This window comes from Pelophylax lessonae (genome assembly GCF_965119305.1).
Source record: "Pelophylax lessonae genome assembly, chromosome: 5".
Lineage (NCBI taxonomy): Eukaryota > Metazoa > Chordata > Amphibia > Anura > Ranidae > Pelophylax > Pelophylax lessonae.
The window spans coordinates 381279577-381300392 of NC_138772.1; the positions used below are offsets into that span (position 1 = coordinate 381279577).

The window sequence follows — 20816 nt, forward strand, 5'->3', positions numbered from 1 at the left end:
TGGTATCCTGAAAATGCGATTCAGGTCAAATTGTAGTAAATTTAGGCTGTGCTGCCACTCTCAACGGGTCATTGTAACCCAAAGCAGATACTGGAAAAGAGAAATGGACAGAGGGCGAACCAGCCTAGCGCATTATCTTTAAAACTATTTAATGTAATAGACATGTATACACATTATACTCACAAAACGATTATGAAACACGGGCAATAAGCAATGAGGGACCACCAGGAGTCTCCACTGGGCATCCTCAGCTGCCGCAGGCCGTGGCGGCAGCTGAGGATGCCCAGTGGAGACCCCTGGTGGTCCCTCATTGATTATTGCCCGTGTTTCATAATCGTTTTGTGAGTATAATGTTGTGTATACATGTCTATTACATTAAATAGTTTTAAAGATAATGCGCTAGGCTGGTGCGCCCTCTGTTCATTTCTCTTTTCCAGTATCTGCTTTGGGTTACCACGACCTATTACAATAAATTGTTTTAAAGATAATGCGCTATGCTGGTGCGCCCTCTGTCCATTTCTCTTTTCCAGGAAAAGGGGGAGGTTTAGGAGCTCACAGAGGGCGTTAAAAACAGGCAGAAAAGACAGTAAGAAACAATTCAGGAATAATAGATTACAGGGTCTGTAAGTACTGGATGTCCAAAGATTGCTATTTGGAAATTAAGAATATCATTTAGTTCACTTTAATTTTCTTCTAATATTACTGGTAACTCAAACACTAGTTAACATTATAAATCTAGTTTAGATAAAAATATGGTATGAATCACAATCCTATTTTCTTCTCTTCATAGGAGGATACAGTACAAAAGTCTACAAGCAGCAGTAGTGTGTCCACTTCTCAGCCTGAAGATTTATCTCCAGCAAGTGCCAGTGGTAAGAAAAGTAAGTACATGCCAACGTTTAATGTAGGCTTTTGGCCCACCTTGACTCTCTTTGACCTTATGGTCTTCAGCATTCCATTCTGTTGGCAACTTCAGCTCTTGTAGGTTCATACTTATTATTTCAGTAATGCTATCAATTTTACACTCTGCCCCCTCTCTTATTGTCTTTGATCTGTCCCAGCATGAATTGTTTTGTCAGTAGTTTCAGGCTTCATATTATGCCCAAACTGATGATCAGTTTCATTACCACTTCTTGTAGTGAATGATCTGGGTTTACTTTCCTGAGTGCTGACTAAGCTGTCCTTGCAGTCCAAGAAACTCTCAACACATTTTTCCAACACCACAGTTTGAAAGTGCTGATTTGCACACGTAATATTTCTAATAGCCCTGTTCTTGCTGCCTCAAGTTACTATTGAGAGGTCCATAGCTTAATCTTAAAAATTCATCAGCATGCCTAAAGCGGACCTTTCCCTAAATTTCACATCAACATGCAGATGTGAAATCCCCTTTTCTTTTTTTGCTTTGATTACCTTTTTTTCTTCCACCTGGTTTTTCTTGAAGGCATTGGTGACGTAGCCTCAGCACAGATGCCCCCTGGGAGGGAAACATCACCATTGCAATCAGAGAAATCTTGTACCCAAGTTGCGAGATCTCATAAGACCTCAGTGTTGTCATACTGCTCATATGGGAGATGAAGCACATGATGTCCTACTCCTCTTTTCAGGCATGCAACATATGAAATTGCATTCGTTTGTAGGGGAGTTCCCCAACAGATGCATGCAATGGTATGTGAGTTAAAGTGCATGACGTAATGCGCTTCATCTTTTGCATGCACAGTATTACGGATATTATGGATTTTAGGTATTATTGTTTATTTTCCCCCTATTTATTATTAACAGGTTTTTAGTGTAGTGTAGGCGGAGTTCTGTTTAAGCTGACTTTTAATCAATGTTACCATATGCTATCACTTGAAGGGCCACTTTGATGCACAGCTTGTATTATCAGCATTGTAATACTTACGATTTGATATCTTGTCGGGATTTGCTATAACTTTAATCCATGAAGCTTAGTCTTGTAATATTCTGGCCATAGTTATAATCTACAGGATTGTTTTTGCCAAGAAAACTCAATCGTATCCCCAATTTTTCCACATCTGGTAGCAGTCAATGTGTGTACAATTCCATAGACTAGCGATGATGATCAATGGAAGAACTCCTGCTCGTTACTGAATGAACCCATGTTTATTTTGTTTTTGTTTTTTGTTTTTTGTTTTTTTTTTTTGCTTTTTTTTTTTTTTACAACTTACCTCTGTCTTTTCAATTTGAAAATTCCAGCAACCCTAAGATCTAGCAGGCACCTGTATTTAATCTACTTGTTGATCTTGACAGATGCGGAGCCCCCCCTGGTCTTAAGCCGACCATACATGGATCAAAATTCTTCTGGTTCAGCAAGGACTGGCTGAATTTCAATCCATGTATATTCAGACTGGGTATACAGAAGTCTGTCTGCTGATCAACTTCTGTACAACCAGCCTGGTGGATTTGTCCCGCTAGTTTAGCTCCGCCGGCAGCACTGATAAGTGTATTCAGACGGTGGCAAAGTCTCCCCGCTTTCAGAATACAATAGCTCAGCAGGGAAGATTCCCCCGTCTACATGCAATCCAGTCTTCCTTTTTTTTTTGGAACGAAAAAAAAAAATGACTCCTATGGCCTGCTTTAGAGTGTCCTGTGAAGGAGGACTTTCTTTCCTGTACCTTTTTTAAAGATAATACTGGTAGTTTTGTGAATCAAAATTAAAACCTATTTTCATTCTCCTGACCAGTGTTCTGGTAGAAGGTGCCTATATTTGCCTTCAAAAACACAAGTTTGGTACATCTGAAAGCAGTGTCCATAATGTTTATCTAAAATCAAAAACGTTCCCCCTGTTTTGGATAGCGTGGGGAAAAGTTAGAACCCCTAACAGATTTTTATTGTTGTCTATGTCCCCGCTGGAGAGCTTCACCCTCTTTATTTGTCATAACCTTTGCCATTGGAGCTGAAAGTAATAAAATCTAAATTATGAGTCAACACCAGAACAGGAATAGAAGAGAATGTTTTCAAGTTAGGACATTTTCTCCCATGACTGTCTACGACAGCCCATATATGCTTCAATTTTATTTGTTCAGCCAGCAGGTTTAGCCCAGTGTCCTTAGGAGGCAAGACATCTTCCACCAGCTGTGCTGGGTTAGGTCTTTGAAGCATATTTACATATACTTAACTAGCAGTAAATGAGCATTTAAACCAGCCCTATATTATTTTTGTATCCACAGTCATTGTGGAGCAAGTCATCCTCAAATTTTACAACAGAAATACAATTGCTACTGTTTTCAGCAGCTCAGATCATTCTGTTCTGCCCGCCTAGCAGTGACCTGGCCACCACTCATTCTTTAATCAATATTTTAGTAATCTATAGATACAAATAAGTCTATAAATGGTGTTAATGTAAGTAGTCTATGTAGCAGTTATTTATTAGTTATTACATTTAAGCATTTTTTTCTCCATCAGCACCACCCAGGTTCCTGCCAATTTCCTCTACGCCACAACCGGAGAGACGGCAAGCTCCACAGAGGCGCCACTCCATAGAGAAAGAGACACCAACCAATGTTAGGCAGTTTCTACCGCCAACTCGACAAAGCTCCAGATCTTTGGTAAGTACAATGTAATCTATATTATGCGACTGCTATTCATATCCCCGTGGATATGAAAGGGAAAGATAAAAAAAAAGCTCATTTTCAGGTTGAAAAAAGACACAAGTCCATCCAGTTCAACCAAGGCTTCTGCAGAAGCTGGTGCCACAATATAATGTGTGGCAAGAGAGTCACAAGACCACCGTTGGTTAGTGGAATTTGCAAGTATAGTATACATTTTGCTCATCAGTTAAAAAAAAAAAAAAAAAAAAGGTAAACATGAATTATGTGCCCATAGTAAATAATTTGGTTACGGCTCATGGGCCATCAAAGGTACTTTTGATGGCTGCTAATCTTTCTTAAAAAAACAAAAGCCAATGGCCTGGCTGCCATTTTGTCCCTCTTGCTTCAAGCCTTTGAGTCACTAAACAAGACAAGCATGCAGATCAAAAATTCTGCCATCTCTCTTACCTTACCGATTTTTATCATGTGTCTTCCAGCCAGGGGCTTCATATAACAGCCTTGCAAATAAACTTTGTAGGACAAGATCAACAACTGTGTTTTTTTTGTTTGGTTTGATGACCGGATTACTTTTAGTGCTAGTTTACACCTGCATGTTTACACCCCTGGATGTTACCTGTGTATAGCAAAAGTGGGAGTGGTTGATGGATAGTAAAAACGTAGCCCAACCACAGGGCTTTACCGCCACTCTATCGCATGTGTACACAAGCCCTTAATGTTTTCTTTTTAAATGAAAATTTTATGCAAGTTATAAAAATCGGGACTCTCTATAAAATTGTTAACATAAAAAAAAATAGTATTACAAAGGGAAAATAGTGCTGCGCTATCTTTCCTTTGTAATACTGTTTATTTGACATAGGAATTTGTCATCTTTGGTGTTTGCGCCTATTCTCTTGAGCCAATATTGTGGAGTGTGATAGCGCGTGGGTACCCCCTATTTTTTCAATTAAAAAAAAAAAAAATACTAAAAACCTCATGTTTCTCTAATATTCCTTACCTTCTTGCTTGTTTTGGGTCAGTGACTCAAAAAACAATTGAAGCCGGACAGTACAGCAGCTAACATTTTCAGAAAGGGTATCCCCCATATTTCTCTTATTACAGCTACTTCATTACAGTTTGTCGACTCTACCTCACCTATAAAGAGAGGCCTCTTGCACATGCTACTGATGATTGAGCATCTGCTTTTTAGAAATAAAATTAGGCATTTGTTTTGTGGGTATTTGCGAATATATATGCGCGATTGTGCATATATGCAGGCACGGGCATTCACAATATATTCCTAGGAAAAATTTATTAATATTTATGCTCATATGTGCGTATTTGCACGTACTGGTGCAAAATACTGACCGAGAATGCACATTTTTCTATTTTTTTTTTTTTTTTTACCCAAAAATACACAGCACTTGTTTATGCGCCTGTGTGTACAGGCATGTTGTAAACAATAGGCTGCATTTTAGATCAGTAAAAAAAAAAAAAACGCTGTACTGAGCTTTCTCTGTTGCTCATTGACAGACGTAGTCTTCTTGATTCACAAGAACTGGGTTATGTTGTCTCCGCAGGAGCAGGACTAGGCAGAAAGAAAAAACGTTCTGGCTCCACCCTAGGGGCAGTCCCTGAGGGTATATCCTCCCTCTCTCTGCTACAAGGCATCAGTTTTTTTCTGTCTGGTCAGGAGTAAGGACCTAAGTTCCTTGCTGGGATCTTTTGGGTCCTGGCAAGATTTTCTTCTTAGAAAAAATATTTTTTAGGCAGTTTTCTCCAGTGTTTTTCCTGTGAGATTTTCAAGCAAATACGCCGGACTGGACGACACTAGTGGTCACCCCAGCCGGCCTACGAGCGCGCGCAGACCATTGCATTGTGCTTGGTCGGCCGCGACACATTCAAGTAAGTATGCGGGGCCGGGCGACGGGCTGGATGTTGAGATCCAGTGGTCACCCCGGTTTCTGCCTACGAGCGCGTGCAGACCAGAGCTCCGCGCTGGGTCGGCCGCGACGGAGTCCCATTGGAGGGACTGACCTTGCGAGTTAAAAGTCTCGCTTGGACGCCAGGAACCAGAGAGTCAAGGCGTCCGGAGTGGTCCACAACCCCCCACCCCGGTGGAGAGGGTATTGTGAAGAGAGGGTGCCTGTCGGTTTGGTATGGTGAGTAAACGTTCCCTTTTTTCCTCGTTATGAGGCAGTATGTATTATGGGCCCCTCCATACATGGTCAGTATATATCTGACACTAAAAGTCCCCCTTGTAAATACAGCATGTGTTTGGTGGGAAGTGGACTTGGTTTGAGAGCTAACACTCTACCCAGCAGACTGTAGTATTACAGCAGACATAGGAGGTATAATCCTACCTTAATTGTAGTGTACCTCCTGCAGATCGATAAACCGCCACTTAGCAGAGATGCAGGTGGATGTGCTGGGAAAAACGATTTCGGCGGTCCGCCGCCATTTTGCCGTAGACCAGGTGCCTATTGTCTCCTGTATGGGGGCGGCCATGTTTGATGAGCCCAGCTACCTCGTGGAGAGCTGGGAATGCCGGAAGGCGTACACAGGGGGCGGAGCCACGTCCTTCTACCCGGGAAAACGAACACAGCTCTTTCCAGTCTGTAAAAGACAGACGCTGACTGCAGTTGGTTGGAAACTTCTCTGCATCGGGTGGTGAGCCTTGGGGGTCCCTCTCTCTCTCTGTGGGGATCGAGAAGCAGGTACTCTGAGGGGCGCTATTGCGCTAGGGGGAGACACATAAAAAAAAAAAAAAAAAAAGAGGTATTTTTTTGATTTAAAAAAAAAAAAAAAAAAAAAGTTTTTTGTTTTTTATGGCAGAGGTGTCCTGAATTAACATGGACCCTGCCACTCATGTATCTCCACCGGATCCCCTCGAGGTGTCTGCAGGATCCTCCAGCACCCCACTGACGGTTGAATCATTGTCAGCTATTATGCAGCTATTATGGAAACTTTTGTGTCCCGGGTGGAAGTGGCTTGTCAGGGACAGGGCGCAAGAAAGCGACCCCCGCCTAACCCCTTATTATCTGAAACTTCGGATTCAGACTCTGAGCCTATTTCTGCAGTTGCAGGTACTTCATCTGGGATTGGTGTCTCGGGTACTGTCTCTTCAGACAGTGAGGAGGATGTTTCGGCATCAGCCATAGCCCGAGAGGAAGCGTTGGTAAACGCACTCATTGTATTGAAACCTTAAGATTACAGGGTATTCCGTCGGAAATAGCTGAAACTGAAATCCCTTTTGGGACTAAAAAACGCATGAAAGTGGCGAAGGTTTTTCCATTGCCCAAATGTTTTGGCAATCCAATCAAAGAAGAATGGAGTCTGCCAAAACGCACCTCTGCTATTTCTAAACGCATTAACAGGCGTTATCCGTTTGAGGAAACCCTCATTAAGAAATGGACAGAACCACCTGTGGTGGATTCACCAATTGCTAGATTGAATAAAGCCACGGTTATTCCTTTAGAAGACGCTCCGTCTTTTAAAGATCCAGTGGATCGCAAGATAGAAGCTATGTCTCGCACCATGTTTTCCTTGATTGGATCAGCTTTCAGACCAATAATTGCTATTGGTCTGGTTTCGCAGACTGTAACTGAATGGACCAAGTGGTTACGCCAGGACTTAGAAGAGGTCCCTCAGGCGGTATCAGATTTGTTGGAACAAATGATACAGGGGTAACAGTTTGTGTGTGATGCGGCGTTAGACGCCACTCCATTATTGGCGCGAGCATCAGTTTCAGCAGTGGTTCTCAGGCATACACTGTGGCTAAAAGGTTGGTTAGCCGACCAAGGTTCCAAAAAAGCATTGGCTAATCTCCCCTTTTTAGGAGAGCGTTTATTTGGAGCCAACTTAGATGAGATCATTAAGGATCTCACGGGAGGAAAGAGCACCTTTTTACCGCAAAATGTTAAGGGTAAAGGAACTCGTCAAAGACGAGGGCCTTCTTTCTCTGCTCACAAAAAGTTTTTTCGTCCCGCGGGTGAAAAAATTAAGTCCTCCAAAGCTCCTTCAGGAGGCTTCAGGGGACGTTGGTCGGGCAAGCAAAAGCCCGCCCCCTCCAGACCTGAAGATAAATCGTCCAAAGCCTGAAGGTGCGCCCCCACCCATAATTGGGGTGGGGGGACGTCTTCGCCGGTTCCCGGATCCATGGCTTTCCAGAATCCCGGACAAGTGGGTTTGCGAAGTCATAAGGTCAGGGTACAAGATCGAGTTTCGATCTCTCCCACCGGCGCGATTCTTCCCTTCCAATATCCGACTATCCCCGGATCGTTTAGAAGATCTGCGGAGAGCAGTCACGGATTTACTACAACAAGGAGTGGTAGTCCACGTTCCTTGGACAGAACGTTTTCAAGGGTTTTATTCAAACCTATTTACAATACCCAGGAAAGAGGGCAAAGTGCGTCCAATTCTGGACTTAAGGGCACTCAATTCCTTTCTCAACATAAGGAAATTCAAGATGGAATCCATTCGCACAGTAGCAGCCTTCCTGCATTCAGGGGATGTCCTAGCGTCCATAGACATCAAGGACGCCTATCTCCACATTCCCATTTTCGCAGGACATCAGCGGTTTCTACGCTTTTCCGTAGAAGAGAACCACTATCAGTTTGTGGCGTTACCTTTCGGTCTCGCCACGGCTCCTTCGGGTCTTCACGAAGGTGTTGGCCCCAATGTTGGCACTACTGCGCCAAAGAGGCATATCGATTCTAGGTTACCTAGACGATCTCCTGCTTCATGCAGAGTCTCCTCAGACCCTGCTACAGAATATAGAAATTACTATAGTTTCTTTACAGGAATTCGGGTGGCTGGTGAACTAGCAAAAGTCATTTCTGGTTCCCACCCAGAGGCTTGAATATCTGGGTCTAATTCTAGACACAGTCAGGTCAAGAGTTTTCCTTCCGGTAGGGAAACTCCGGAAGATTCAATCAGCAGTCCAGTTGTTACTATCCAACAGCTGGTCTTCTCTTCGAACTTGCATGAGGGTTCTGGGGTTGATGGTGGCTTCCTTCGAAGCAGTCCCATTTGCCCAGTCCCATACCCGAATTCTTCAGCAAGAGATTCTTCTCAGATGGAATCGGAATCCGGAATCCCTGGACAATCGGATCCGATTGAGCAAACAGACCAGAGAGTCTCTGGTCTGGTGGCTTCGGTCTCCGATGCTCAGCCAGGGAAAGTCATTTCTGCCAATATATTGGACGATAGTGACCACGGATGCCAGTCTATCCGGATGGGGAGGAATTCTCGGTCAGTTATCTGTCCAGGGACTTTGGTCCCTGGAAGAATCCAGGTTGCCGATAAATGTATTGGAACTGAGAGCGATCAGACTTTGTCTGATTCACTGGACCGAGCAGCTCCAGGGCAGCCCGGTTCGGATCCAGTCGGACAACGCCACGGCCGTGGCTTATGTCAATCACCAGGGGGGCACCAAGAGTGTCCGAGCGGCCAAAGAAGTGGCTTGCATTCTTCGCTGGGCGGAACGATTTGTTCCAGCTATCTCTGCGGTGTTCATTCCGGGGGTGGAGAATTGGCAGGCAGATTATCTCAGCCGTCAGACTCTGGATCAGGGGGAATGGTCCCTCCATCCAGAAGTTTTCCACCAGTTGTGCCTACGTTGGGGCACCCCGGATGTGGATCTGTTGGCATCACGATTCAACAGGAAAGTACAGAGATTCGTGGCTCGCTCCCGCGATCCTCTAGCAGAGACCGCAGACGCACTGATCGCCCCGTGGGGGCAATACCAGCTAATGTATGCCTTCCCTCCTCTCGGGTTACTGCCAAGACTTCTTCGCAGGATAGAGGAGGAAGGAATTCCAGTAATCCTGGTAGCTCCGGACTGGCCTCGCCAAGCTTGGTACGCCAGCTTTGTCAGACTGGTGGCGGACGTCCCGTGGAGACTTCCTCTCAGGGAGGATCTACTGTCTCAGGGACCGATCTTCCATCCTGCTTTACGATCGCTGGCTTTAACGGCCTGGCTATTGAGACCCATGTGCTGAAGGACAAGGGATTGTCAGCTTCAGTTATTCCTACTCTAGTTAAAGCAAGGAAAGCGACTTCCAGAAAGATTTATCATCGCACGTGGAAGTCCTACATTGCATGGTGTGAACCTTTGGGGTTCCGCCCACGGTCTTATTCGGTTAGTCGAATATTAGCTTTTCTGCAACAAGGGGTTGAGCAGAAACTGGCCTTGAGTACTATCAAGGGTCAGGTCTCAGCATTAGCTATCTTCTTTCAGAAGCCTTTGGCTACTCATTCCTTGGTGCGGAATTTCATCCAGGGGGTGCGACATCTGGCTCCGCCAGTGCGCGCGCCGTTACCACCCTGGGATCTTAAATTAGTATTGTCGGTTCTTCAGAAACCTCCCTTTGAAGATATTAGGGAGATTCCTCTACCTACGTTGTCCCAGAAGGTGGCCTTCTTGGTGGCTATTACTTCTGCACGCAGAGTGTCAGAACTGGCCGCTTTATCTTGTCGTTCCCCATATCTGGTGGTTCATAGAGATAAGGTGGTTCTTCGTCCGAACCCATCCTTCCTACCAAAAGTGGTTTCAGAATTTCATCTAAATGAAGAAATTGTATTACCTTCCCTGTGTCCTAAGCCCAGTCATCCTCGGGAGTTTGCTTTACACTCCTTGGATGTGGTCCGGGCGATCAGGGTATACTTGAAAACGACAGACTCGTTTCGCAAGACGGATTCACTTTTTGTGATCCCGGATGGACCCAAAAAGGGGTTGCCTGCATCTGCCGCGACTATTTCCAGATGGATCAGACAGACGGTGGTACAGGCTTATTCTATTAAGGGTCGGGAGCCCCCGTTCCCTGTTAAGGCGCACTCCACTCGGGCACTTAGTGCGTCATGGGCCTTTCGCCATCAGGCGTCAGTGGTCCAGGTGTGCAAGGCGGCTACCTGGTCGTCGGTGCATACCTTTACAAAACATTATAAAGTTGATGTAATGGCATCGTCTGATGCCTCGTTTGGCCGCAAGGTTTTGCAGGCTGCCATTTGAGGAGACCAGTGGTCTGCCTCGAGGGTTTTTTTCCGTTGGAAATTTTCATTTGAGTCTCATTCTTTGTTTATAATGAGCCTTTAAAACTTCTAGTTTGGCACCGGTTGGGCCTTCTAGATTGGATTTTGATTTCGGTCAATCCCACCCCTCATTTGTGGCACTGCTTCTGGATGTCCCAGTTCTTGTGAATCAAGAAGACTACGTCTGTCAATGAGCGACAGAGAAAATCGGATTTTTGTAAGATCTTACCGTAAAATCCTTTTCTCTTAAGCTCATTGACAGACGTAGTACCCGCCCCTCTATCATTGAGTTGGGTTGGGTTAAATTCTCTGTTGCTGCTTTGTGACAGAACTGATGCCTTGTAGCAGAGAGAGGGAGGATATACCCTCAGGGACTGCCCCTAGGGTGGAGCCAGAACGTTTTTTCTTTCTGCCTAGTCCTGCTCCTGCGGAGACAACATAACCCAGTTCTTGTGAATCAAGAAGACTACGTCTGTCAATGAGCTTAAGAGAAAAGGATTTTACGGTAAGATCTTACAAAAATCCGATTTTTCAAGCTGCCGTGTGCAAGAGGTCTTAGAATGTGAAATCTGTTTGGATTGGGTTGCAGCACATTCCTAACTACTGAATGGGTCCATCAATGTTTGCATTGGGACATTTATTTTACAGTAAATTGCACTAATCTTTCAGAGAATAACCATGGGTTCTTTATGATCCTTCTTGTGTCATCTGTTACCTACATAAAAATTATACTACATTTAATTAATTCATTTAAAGTTATTGTAAAGTCTCTTTTTTAATTTCTTTTTAAATAACAAACATGTTATACTTACCTCCTCTGTGCAGTTAGTTTTGCACAGGGCACTCCTTGGGTCCCTCTTTGCTGCTTCTGGCCCCTCCCTCCTATCAAGTGCCTCCACAGCAGCTTGCTCTGGGGGCACCCGAGCCGAGCTGCAGCTCTGTCTGTCTATTCAGACAGGGAGCTGTCGTTCGGCCCCGCCCCCTCTCTCTCCTGATTGGCTAACTGACTTTGACAGCTGCGGTAACCAATGGTGCCACGGCTGTGTTTCAGCCAATCAGGAGAGCGAGTCCCGGACGGCCGAGGGACTAGGGGACATCGCTGGAGAGAGATTGAGCTCAGGTAAGTATTAGGGGGGCGAAGGGAGGCTGTTACACCCAGAAGGATTTTTATCTTATTGCAAAGAATGCATTAAGATAAAAACCCTTCTGACTTTACAACTCATTTAATTACTTTTTAGATTATGAACACTAATTATTAATGCTTATACAATGTTCATTTGTTTTTTCTTTCTTTAAAACCAGTGAAGGGCACTATATAGTGGGGTCAATTAAAGTACCCATTGCAGAGGATCAGTTTAATAAATAATACAGCCTTTAGTTGCTGATGGTGCATCGGTCACCGTTTATATATAAAAATTATCCAGATTGGCTGATTTGATGTCAGACCATACAACAGAAATTCATAGTTTATATTTTTTGGGGGAGGGTAAAAGATCCAGATCTTTGCAGCTGTATCTATTATACACTATATTGTCAAAAGTATTGTGACGCCTGCCTTGACATACACATGAACTTTAGTGGCATCCTAGTCTTCAATATTGAGTTGGCCCACCCTTTGCGGCTATAACCGCTTCAACTCTTCTGGGAAGGCTGTCCACAAGGTTTAGGTGTTTGTCTATGGGAATGTTTGACCATTCTTTCAGAAGCGCATTTGTGAGGTCAGGCACTGATGTGGACAAGAAGGCGGCTCTAATTCATCCCAAAGGTGTTCTATCAGGTTGAGGTCAGGACTCTGTGCAGGCCAGTCAAGTTCCTCCACCCCAAACTCGCTCATCCATGTCTTTATGGACCTTGCTTTTTGCATTGGTGCAAAGTCATGTTGGAACAGGAAGGGGCCATCCCCAAACTGTTCCCACAAAGTTGGGAGCATGAAATTGTTCAAAATGTCTTGGTACGCTGACGCCTTAAGAGTTCCCTTCACTGGAACGAACGGGCCAACCCCAACCCCTAAAAAAACAACCCCACACCATAATCCCCCCCCCCCCCTTCACCAAATGATTTGAACCAGTACATAAAGCAAGGCCCATGAAGACATAGATGAACGAGTTTGGGGTGGAGGAGCCTTACTGGCCTGCAAAGAGTCCTGACCTCAACCCAATAGAACACCTTTGGGATGAATTAGAGTGGAGACTGCGAACCAGGCCTTCTCGTCCAACCCCAGTGCCTGACCTCAAAAATGAGCTTCTGGAAGAATGCTAAAACATTGCCATAGACCAACTCCTAAACCTTGTGGACGGCCTTCCCAGAAGAGTTGAAGCTGTTATAGCTGTAAAGGGTGGGCCAACTCAATATTGAACCCTATGGACCAAGACTGGGATGCCATTAAAGTTCATGTGCATGTGAAGGCAGGTTTCCCAAAACTTTTGATAATATAGTGTAACTGTGTTTACTAAAATGTGCAGCTTGTGCCAATGCAGGTACACTGTGATAGCCTTTTCAGAGAATATTCTGTATAGACTAACTGTAGAATGAGTTATAATTGGCAGTTGCTATTGGGAGCATGTTTGTTTAACCAGCAGAATTCATAAATGCAAGGTGATTATTAGACATGGACTCTCTCAAGAGAAAGAGTGCTAGGAGCAGAATGAAGTTTTCATGAGTTCCTGGTCAGGAAAGCACACTGCCAGTCAGCACGGATCTAGCAGTGTTGTAGCCCGTGGAACTCGGAAATATATTCTTAATGCAGGTAGGTTAGAAACACAGCAAAAATTATAATTGTTAGGACATAACTGTACGAGATTTGGGAAACACCAGTGTATATGTGATGTCGTTGCTGCAAAAGAAACCTGTACCATCGGGTGTGTGCAACTTTTAACAAGTCACAAGTATGTAAATAGCTGTAAGATGATTTCACTGCATCTATGTACTGTACTTCCCTTTTGTAAACTGGCCATTAGATTGAAGTGTTTAAATCAGTTTTGTTTTCAGCTGTATAATATAAATACCATATGCAGAAAACATCAGATTAGTAAAAGCTGAAGGATACAAGTGTGTTAAGTGATCAGTTCTCTCAGTTTTGCTTTTATTTACCTATTATCATTAAGTGTCGGTTAACCATGAATACCATTCTTCCTTCAGTATTGGAATTAGATGTAAATTGTCATGAGCAGTGAGAAGAGGTTTGCTGCCCTCCTGTGGGTGGTGTATGGTATTAGAAAAATATATAGTAACGCAATCGTTTTGGTTATGTGATGGAAAAGAAATGTATTTATTCGATTTTAATAGTGATAAAACCAACTCTTTTAGGTGTAAACATGAACACTCCGTTTCAAATGTGGAATCAAAGGATAATTTTGCTCCTCTTTGACTTTGGCGTTACTTAGTTTCCTTTAAAGGATGTCTAGTCAATAGGAAACATACCCTTCAACCTCATCCCTGTTTATTATTCAGGTTCCTAGGATCACCAGTTTCTTTCCAAGGATGACTTTGCGACCACCATTTTCCAGCATTCACACAGCTTCTTTGTTGGGCTCTCATCCTTTTGAAGCAGCCATTTTTGGGGCGGCAGGGGCTATGTTTTATCTGTTTGAGCGAGCTTATGCCAGCAGGTGGAGAGCCCCGCAGGTTTGCCTCTTTCATCTTCAGTTTTGATCTGGCAATCAATCTCTTCCTCCTGGGTAGGAGTGGTACTTCAGCTGTTGCCATGTGACCAGCTGCAGCATCCGCGCCTTTTTCTTTAGTGATTTCACAGTGGGGAACTCTGTGTGATTTCTTTTTTGCCTGCTCCAATCATGCTGCATAATGTAATAAATGTAATTAATGTGCTAAAGGACAACAAACTGATACAGCAACATCATTATCAACCCTGCATTTAGCCATCCAGATACTTATTAAACGTGTTCTGGGCACTGCGTCTACCGATGGCCCATCCGTTACAGGCATAGTTGGATTCTGAGAATGATGTTGCATAAAGTTTGTGTAGTCCTTGAAAATCATTTAAATTATTTAAAATAAAAAAAACATTAGCATTTGATCTATCCGCTTCAATCCCGGGCATCCCTTATTTGTCTTTTCTGAATAATTCCTTTTTATACTATCTGTGTAAATATCATCAGTAAGTATTTGTGCACTTCACAATCAAGCTTGAATAAACATGGAGGAGATGAATGGGGTATGCACCGCTCCAATGGCTGACCTGTGAGATCCTAGGCTGCCATAAATTCCTGGGTGCCTGCCTGGATCTGCAGCCATGACCATGCAGATGGAAGAAGAAGGAATGGTGGCACTTCCAAGGAATAAAAACATCTCCGTTATTGAAAAATCATTAAAATGGTAGACATACCATACACATTCAACCCAAAGAGGTTCAGCAAACGCTCCTGTGCTTAATCATTTGCTGACCTGCTGTGGGTTGAGTGTGTATAGCATGTCTACCATTTTAACGATTTTTTTCAATAAGGGAGCTGTTTTTATACCCTGGAAGTGCCCGCCGTTCCTTCTTCCCCTATTTGAACAAAATACATAAATTAGCAGCTTGATATAGTACTACTTATGAGGAATTTCAACCAGTGAAGTATCTGCTGCATTATAACAGATGATTTCTGCTGTTCAGCACAGGTTTGTTATACTTTAAAAAGGTTTGATGCTCCAACTTCCTCACTACTATCCCATTAAGAAAAAATCGAATGTAAAGGAAAGATGAAAGTCAGGACACAATTGGGCTATATCAATGAACCTGGGTGCAACTCAATATGTAGATGTATTGATGCAGATATGAGGCACTCACAGGAATATTCAGACATAGCGTTTAGCATGTGGGCTACTGTTCCTCTAAAGCAGGGGTACTGAATTAAAATTCACAGAAGTCCAATAAGTAAAATTTTATTCCAACAGAGGTCCGAATAGCGTAGTATGTGTGTGGAATGACTCAGATCCTTCACATCACAGCCCCCTTCCTTTATTTCATGATCATGTTTTTACGTCCGTTTCCTCAGTCCCCTTGTACATTACAATCCCCTCTTCAGTTTCCCCTGCTCAGCAGTGTTCTGAATCCCTCTTCACAGTAGTGTCCTCTGCCCCCCTTCACATCTCAGCTCTCTGCAGCTCTGTTCTTCCTTCACATCACAAAATACCCCCCTGCAGCTCTGGCCCCCTTCTTCACATCACAGCTCTGCCTCTTCCTACCTTACTTGGGCACACAGAGTGGGAGGCACAGCAGCAATATCAATACTTAAAAAAAAATTTTCGGCAGCGCTCTGCCTTCATCTAGTGCTGCAGGGCCTCCAACTGTGTGTCTACCACTTTCTACTGTGATAGTGACAGCAGTGGAGGTAGGAAGAAAGAATCACATCCTAAATGGCGCTGCTTCAGCTGTCCAGATGGGACGGTGACTCCGTATCCGGACCTCAGTCTGTCATTTAACGATGCCTGCTCTAAAGTCTGGTGAGTGACGGTGCAATGCGCTGTTTCGATGCATTGCACTTTTTTCTTAACTATATTTTAGTGTCACAATTCGACACCTAATTCAAGTCTGTACAACAGTGCAGTTTGCTGTGGGAAAATGCAACATGTCTGCTCTTTTCCATAGGGTGCCATACCACAAATCAGCACTCAATTGCGGTATGAAAAGGGCACATAGGAATAATTGTTTTCTATGTGCCCTTGCAGTAATCTGTATAGTGCTGATTAATCCAGGTCACCATAGATAGTATGAATTAGCCCTTAAGGTAACGCTTAATGCATTCTGTCCTATTAGTGGGTTGCAGTCTTGAGAAATGTGGGCTACATCCTACTGAACAATTTAGTGAGCATTAAGTAAAGGCTACTCCTGTAAATTCCTGTGACTGCCTCAACTCTTCAGTATCTACTTATAGATGTATTTAGGAAAGGCAGTAAATGCAAAAAAAATCACAAATGATCTAGCACAATTCACCCTGGCATTAGGTGAGAATGCCTTAATGCAGTATATTTTCCAATGAAAAAACACTTACCCAACCAGAGCCATGTAAGAAACAATATTATATACTATATTTGGACAAATGTAAGTATGCCATACCTGTGGGGTCTCTGTGGAAATGGATAATCACTGTAGTAGTCCCCGTTACTACAATGATTGCCAAAATTTTCCAAGTCCTGTGCAAGTGCATGCCCTGCTGCATAGTGTACACAGGTGTTGCCTACTCAGCAAGGGGGTCATTCCCAGGACGTTTTGCCTTTTTCTCAATTATTGCAAGGTGTTCTTTGATTTGACAAGGAGGAGATCAAGATGTCACCTCCCCAGCTTTCCACCTCATCTTATCGGAGAGAAAAATGCAAGGCACTCTGTGAATGGCCAAGCAAGCTACCCCCAGTGTTCACTATGCAGCAGGGCACCTGGAAGACCGAAAATGCATACTTACTGTACATTGATCCAAGTTGGACCATGTAGCTATGCACAAGAAAAACCTGAAATTTAGCTTACAGAAATATAAATGAGCTACTTTTGTTGCCACAAATATGCACATTTATAATAAAAGAATATACGCATGATCTAAAGATATGTGCCTAATTTGACAATTTTACTTCCTTTTAACTTATTCTACATGTACATAAAGTGTATACATTTTCTCAAAAGCCCCAAAAACTTAGTAGAATTGCCTTCCCTTTTTTAATGAGTGCTCTGTGTTAAGGGAGAGCTATATTCTAGAAAAAGAATGACAATTTCACTGTTGTGTCCTGATTGGTGGTCTTCGAAGAAACCACATCTGGTACTGTAAAGACCTTTCAATAACATTCTCATGAGCATACTACACAGTAAGTTTATCAATGCATCCATAATCATATTTCAAAAGATCCTACAGCTGATTTATACAAATGGTGCCTAAAATGAATCTGTAATGTAATTCACTCGATTTTCTCAGTTTGTGTTACATTTTATGACAACACAGCGCCACATCTTATTGCATATTGTTTTTCCTGAAAGGAGGCGACACTCCAGATCACGGATGTACCCCAAGGGGTATGTTATTTTAAGGATACCATGTACAAATTAACCAGGGTGATTTTCTTTTTCCACCTTTTAACTCCTGTGGTATTGGATTGCGCCTTTGTTTGAGGTGATTACATTTGTTCTCCAGCACTATATGAGTTAATATTTAATTGGGTATATTTCCAGATAATGGAGATCCATAAATGCTAATGTTTTCCTGGTGTGTTAGTTGAATATCAGCATCACCATGTCTAATTTAAAGGCAGAACAGTCTTACAGCACTTTAAGGGCACAGAGCTGAAAAAGTCGTGGAGGACTTGTTTTTTGAAGATGCCATTTTGACCATTTGCACAGCCTTGTTCTGCCTTTCATTTAGATGTATAAAGATGATCAGCCTCTTGTCCTGATTTCCTATTGAAGTGAGAGAATTTTATTCTGTGGTGACATTGGTGTCAACATATTACTGTAACATATCTAAGAGCCTATTTATAAAGGGGGGAAATTTTAAAATTCTGTGTTTTTTTTCATTGTCTTGTTCCCTTGACTAGACGCAGTCCATTATTTTGAATGGATACCTTCTAGCTAGAGTATCAGCACAGTGCAAGTGATATCACAGCACAGAACTGCAAAAAAAAAAAACACCTTCCATACCCACTGACCTTCCATATCCACACACACGCACACAACCCTTTCCATAGCCATACACGCACACAACCCTTTCCATAGCCACACACACACACACACCCCTTTCCATATCCATACACATACACACACCCCTTTCCATATCCATACACATACACACACACATTTCCATATCCATACACATACACGCACCCCTTTCCATATCCATACACATACACACACCCCTTTCCATGTCCATACACACACACACACACACACCCCTTTCCATGTCCATACACACACACACACACACACCCCTTTCCATGTCCATACACACACACACACACACACACACACACACACCCCTTCCCATGTCCATACACATACACACACACACACCCCTTTTCATGTCCATACACACACACACACCCCTTTCCATGTCCATACACATACACACACACACACCCCTTTCCATGTCCATAAACACACACACACACACACACACACCCCTTTCCATGTCCATACACATACACACACACACCCCTTTCCATGTCCATACACATACACACACACACCCCTTTCCATGTCCATACACATACACACACACCCCTTTCCATATCCATACACATACACACACACATTTCCATATCCATACACATACACGCACCCCTTTCCATACACATACACACACCCCTTTCCATGTCCATACACACACACACACACACACCCCTTTCCATGTCCATACACACACACACACACCCCTTTTCATGTCCATACACACACACACACACACCCCTTTCCATGTCCATACACACACACACACACCCCTTTCCATGTCCATACACACACACACCCCTTTCCATGTCCATACACATACACACACACACACACACCCCTTTCCATGTCCATACACATACACACACACCCCTTTCCATATCCATACACATACACACACACATTTCCATATCCATACACATACACGCACCCCTTTCCATATCCATACACATACACACACCCCTTTCCATGTCCATACACACACACCCCTTTCCATGTCCATACACATACACACACACACACCCCTTTCCATGTCCATACACACACACACACCCCTTTTCATGTCCATACACATACACACACACACACACACACACCCCTTTCCATGTCCATACACATACACACACACACACACACACACACACACCCCTTTCCATGTCCATACACACACACACACACCCCTTTCCATGTCCATACACATACACACGATTATAAAGAAATGACCAGCGCTATGGACTGTAAAACGTGAAAAGATGTGAAGTGAAAAATAGGTGTAAGCTGCCACCAATCAACCCGCGGGGTGCAAGGGTGAATGTGAGAAAATTAATAAGTGACGATTGGTATCGGCGCTACCTTATATGTGATTAGACATTAGAAAAAATGTGAGTGATATAGATTATATACTAATGTGACCCGAGTACTTGTGGGTGTGAACTCAGTGCGAAAATAATAAATGGTTAAATAAGATAAAATTATTTATTAAGACAATACAAGGTTAAACCAAACTCAAAACCAAAGAAATGTGATGGTGAGTAAAAAAACAACAAAATCAATCATTAAACAATTATTAAGGGACGGCTCACTGCTCCCCTGGAAACGGAGTAAGATCCCCTTTACCACTCAGCTAGTGTGGACAACTCACAGATCGTATTGTCAACACGCCATCTAGTGGTGTCTTTGGATAAGCACATTCATTTTTTTCACTTTCACTTTATGATGCTCACTATCATTGGATAACCACACACTTTTTGGCACATACATCCAGGCATTTTATGCACTGGCTGTTATCATCTAATATTCCCCTTCAGTGGGAACAGGTGCCATCCCTTAATAATTGTTTAATGATTGATTTTGTTGTTTTTTTACTCACCATCACATTTCTTTGGTTTTGAGTTTGGTTTAACCTTGTATTGTCTTAATAAATAATTTTATCTTATTTAACCATTTATTATTTTCGCACTGAATTCACACCCACAAGTACTCGGGTCACATTAGTATGTAATCTATATCACTCACATTTTTTCTAATGTCTAATCACATATAAGGTAGCGCCGATACCAATCGTCACTTATACACACACACACGCCCCTTTCCATGTCCATACACATAAACACCCACACACACACACACACCCCTTTCCATGTCCATACACATACACACACACCCCTTTCCATATCCATACACATATCCACACACACACACACACCTTTCCATAGCTATACACACAAACCACTTTCCATATCTGTAAGCACACCCCTTTCCATATCCTTACGCACGCACACACACACACACACACACACACACACATCCCTTTCCATATCCACACACACATACCTTTCCATATCCATGCACACACACACACACACACACACATTTTCATATACATGCACACACAAAAAGGTGGTAAAGGGTGACACAGTGGGGTTAATTTACTAAAACTGGAGAGTACTAGACCAGTAGATACTCCTGCAGTCTCACTGTCTAGTCACTACAGTGGTGCTTTATTAAAAGGCTTTCTTCACATGTGTTTTAGGTGTATTATGGGTGCAGTACTTAAGCAAAAAATCTTGTTTGCCGCATCTTCAGTGTAGTTTGCA

The 20816-nt window shown here is 43.1% G+C and overlaps 1 protein-coding gene across 7 annotated transcripts in view; it reads left to right on the top strand.

Annotated features, from left to right (window-relative positions):
* The window catches only part of SPIRE1 (spire type actin nucleation factor 1), a 294445-nt gene that overhangs the window by 246600 nt on the left and 27029 nt on the right, over window positions 1-20816 (top strand). For 2 of the 7 annotated variants that reach the window (XM_082258304.1, XM_082258306.1), the window contains 4 exons: window positions 791-881; window positions 3424-3566; window positions 14028-14201; window positions 17542-17574. In XM_082258304.1, coding sequence (XP_082114430.1) covers window positions 791-881; window positions 3424-3566; window positions 14028-14201; window positions 17542-17574 — 441 coding nt within the window. The remainder of the gene's footprint in view (window positions 1-790; window positions 882-3423; window positions 3567-14027; window positions 14202-17541; window positions 17575-20816) is intronic. The other 5 variants (XM_082258305.1, XM_082258307.1, XM_082258309.1 and 2 more) reach the window with 3 other exon arrangements.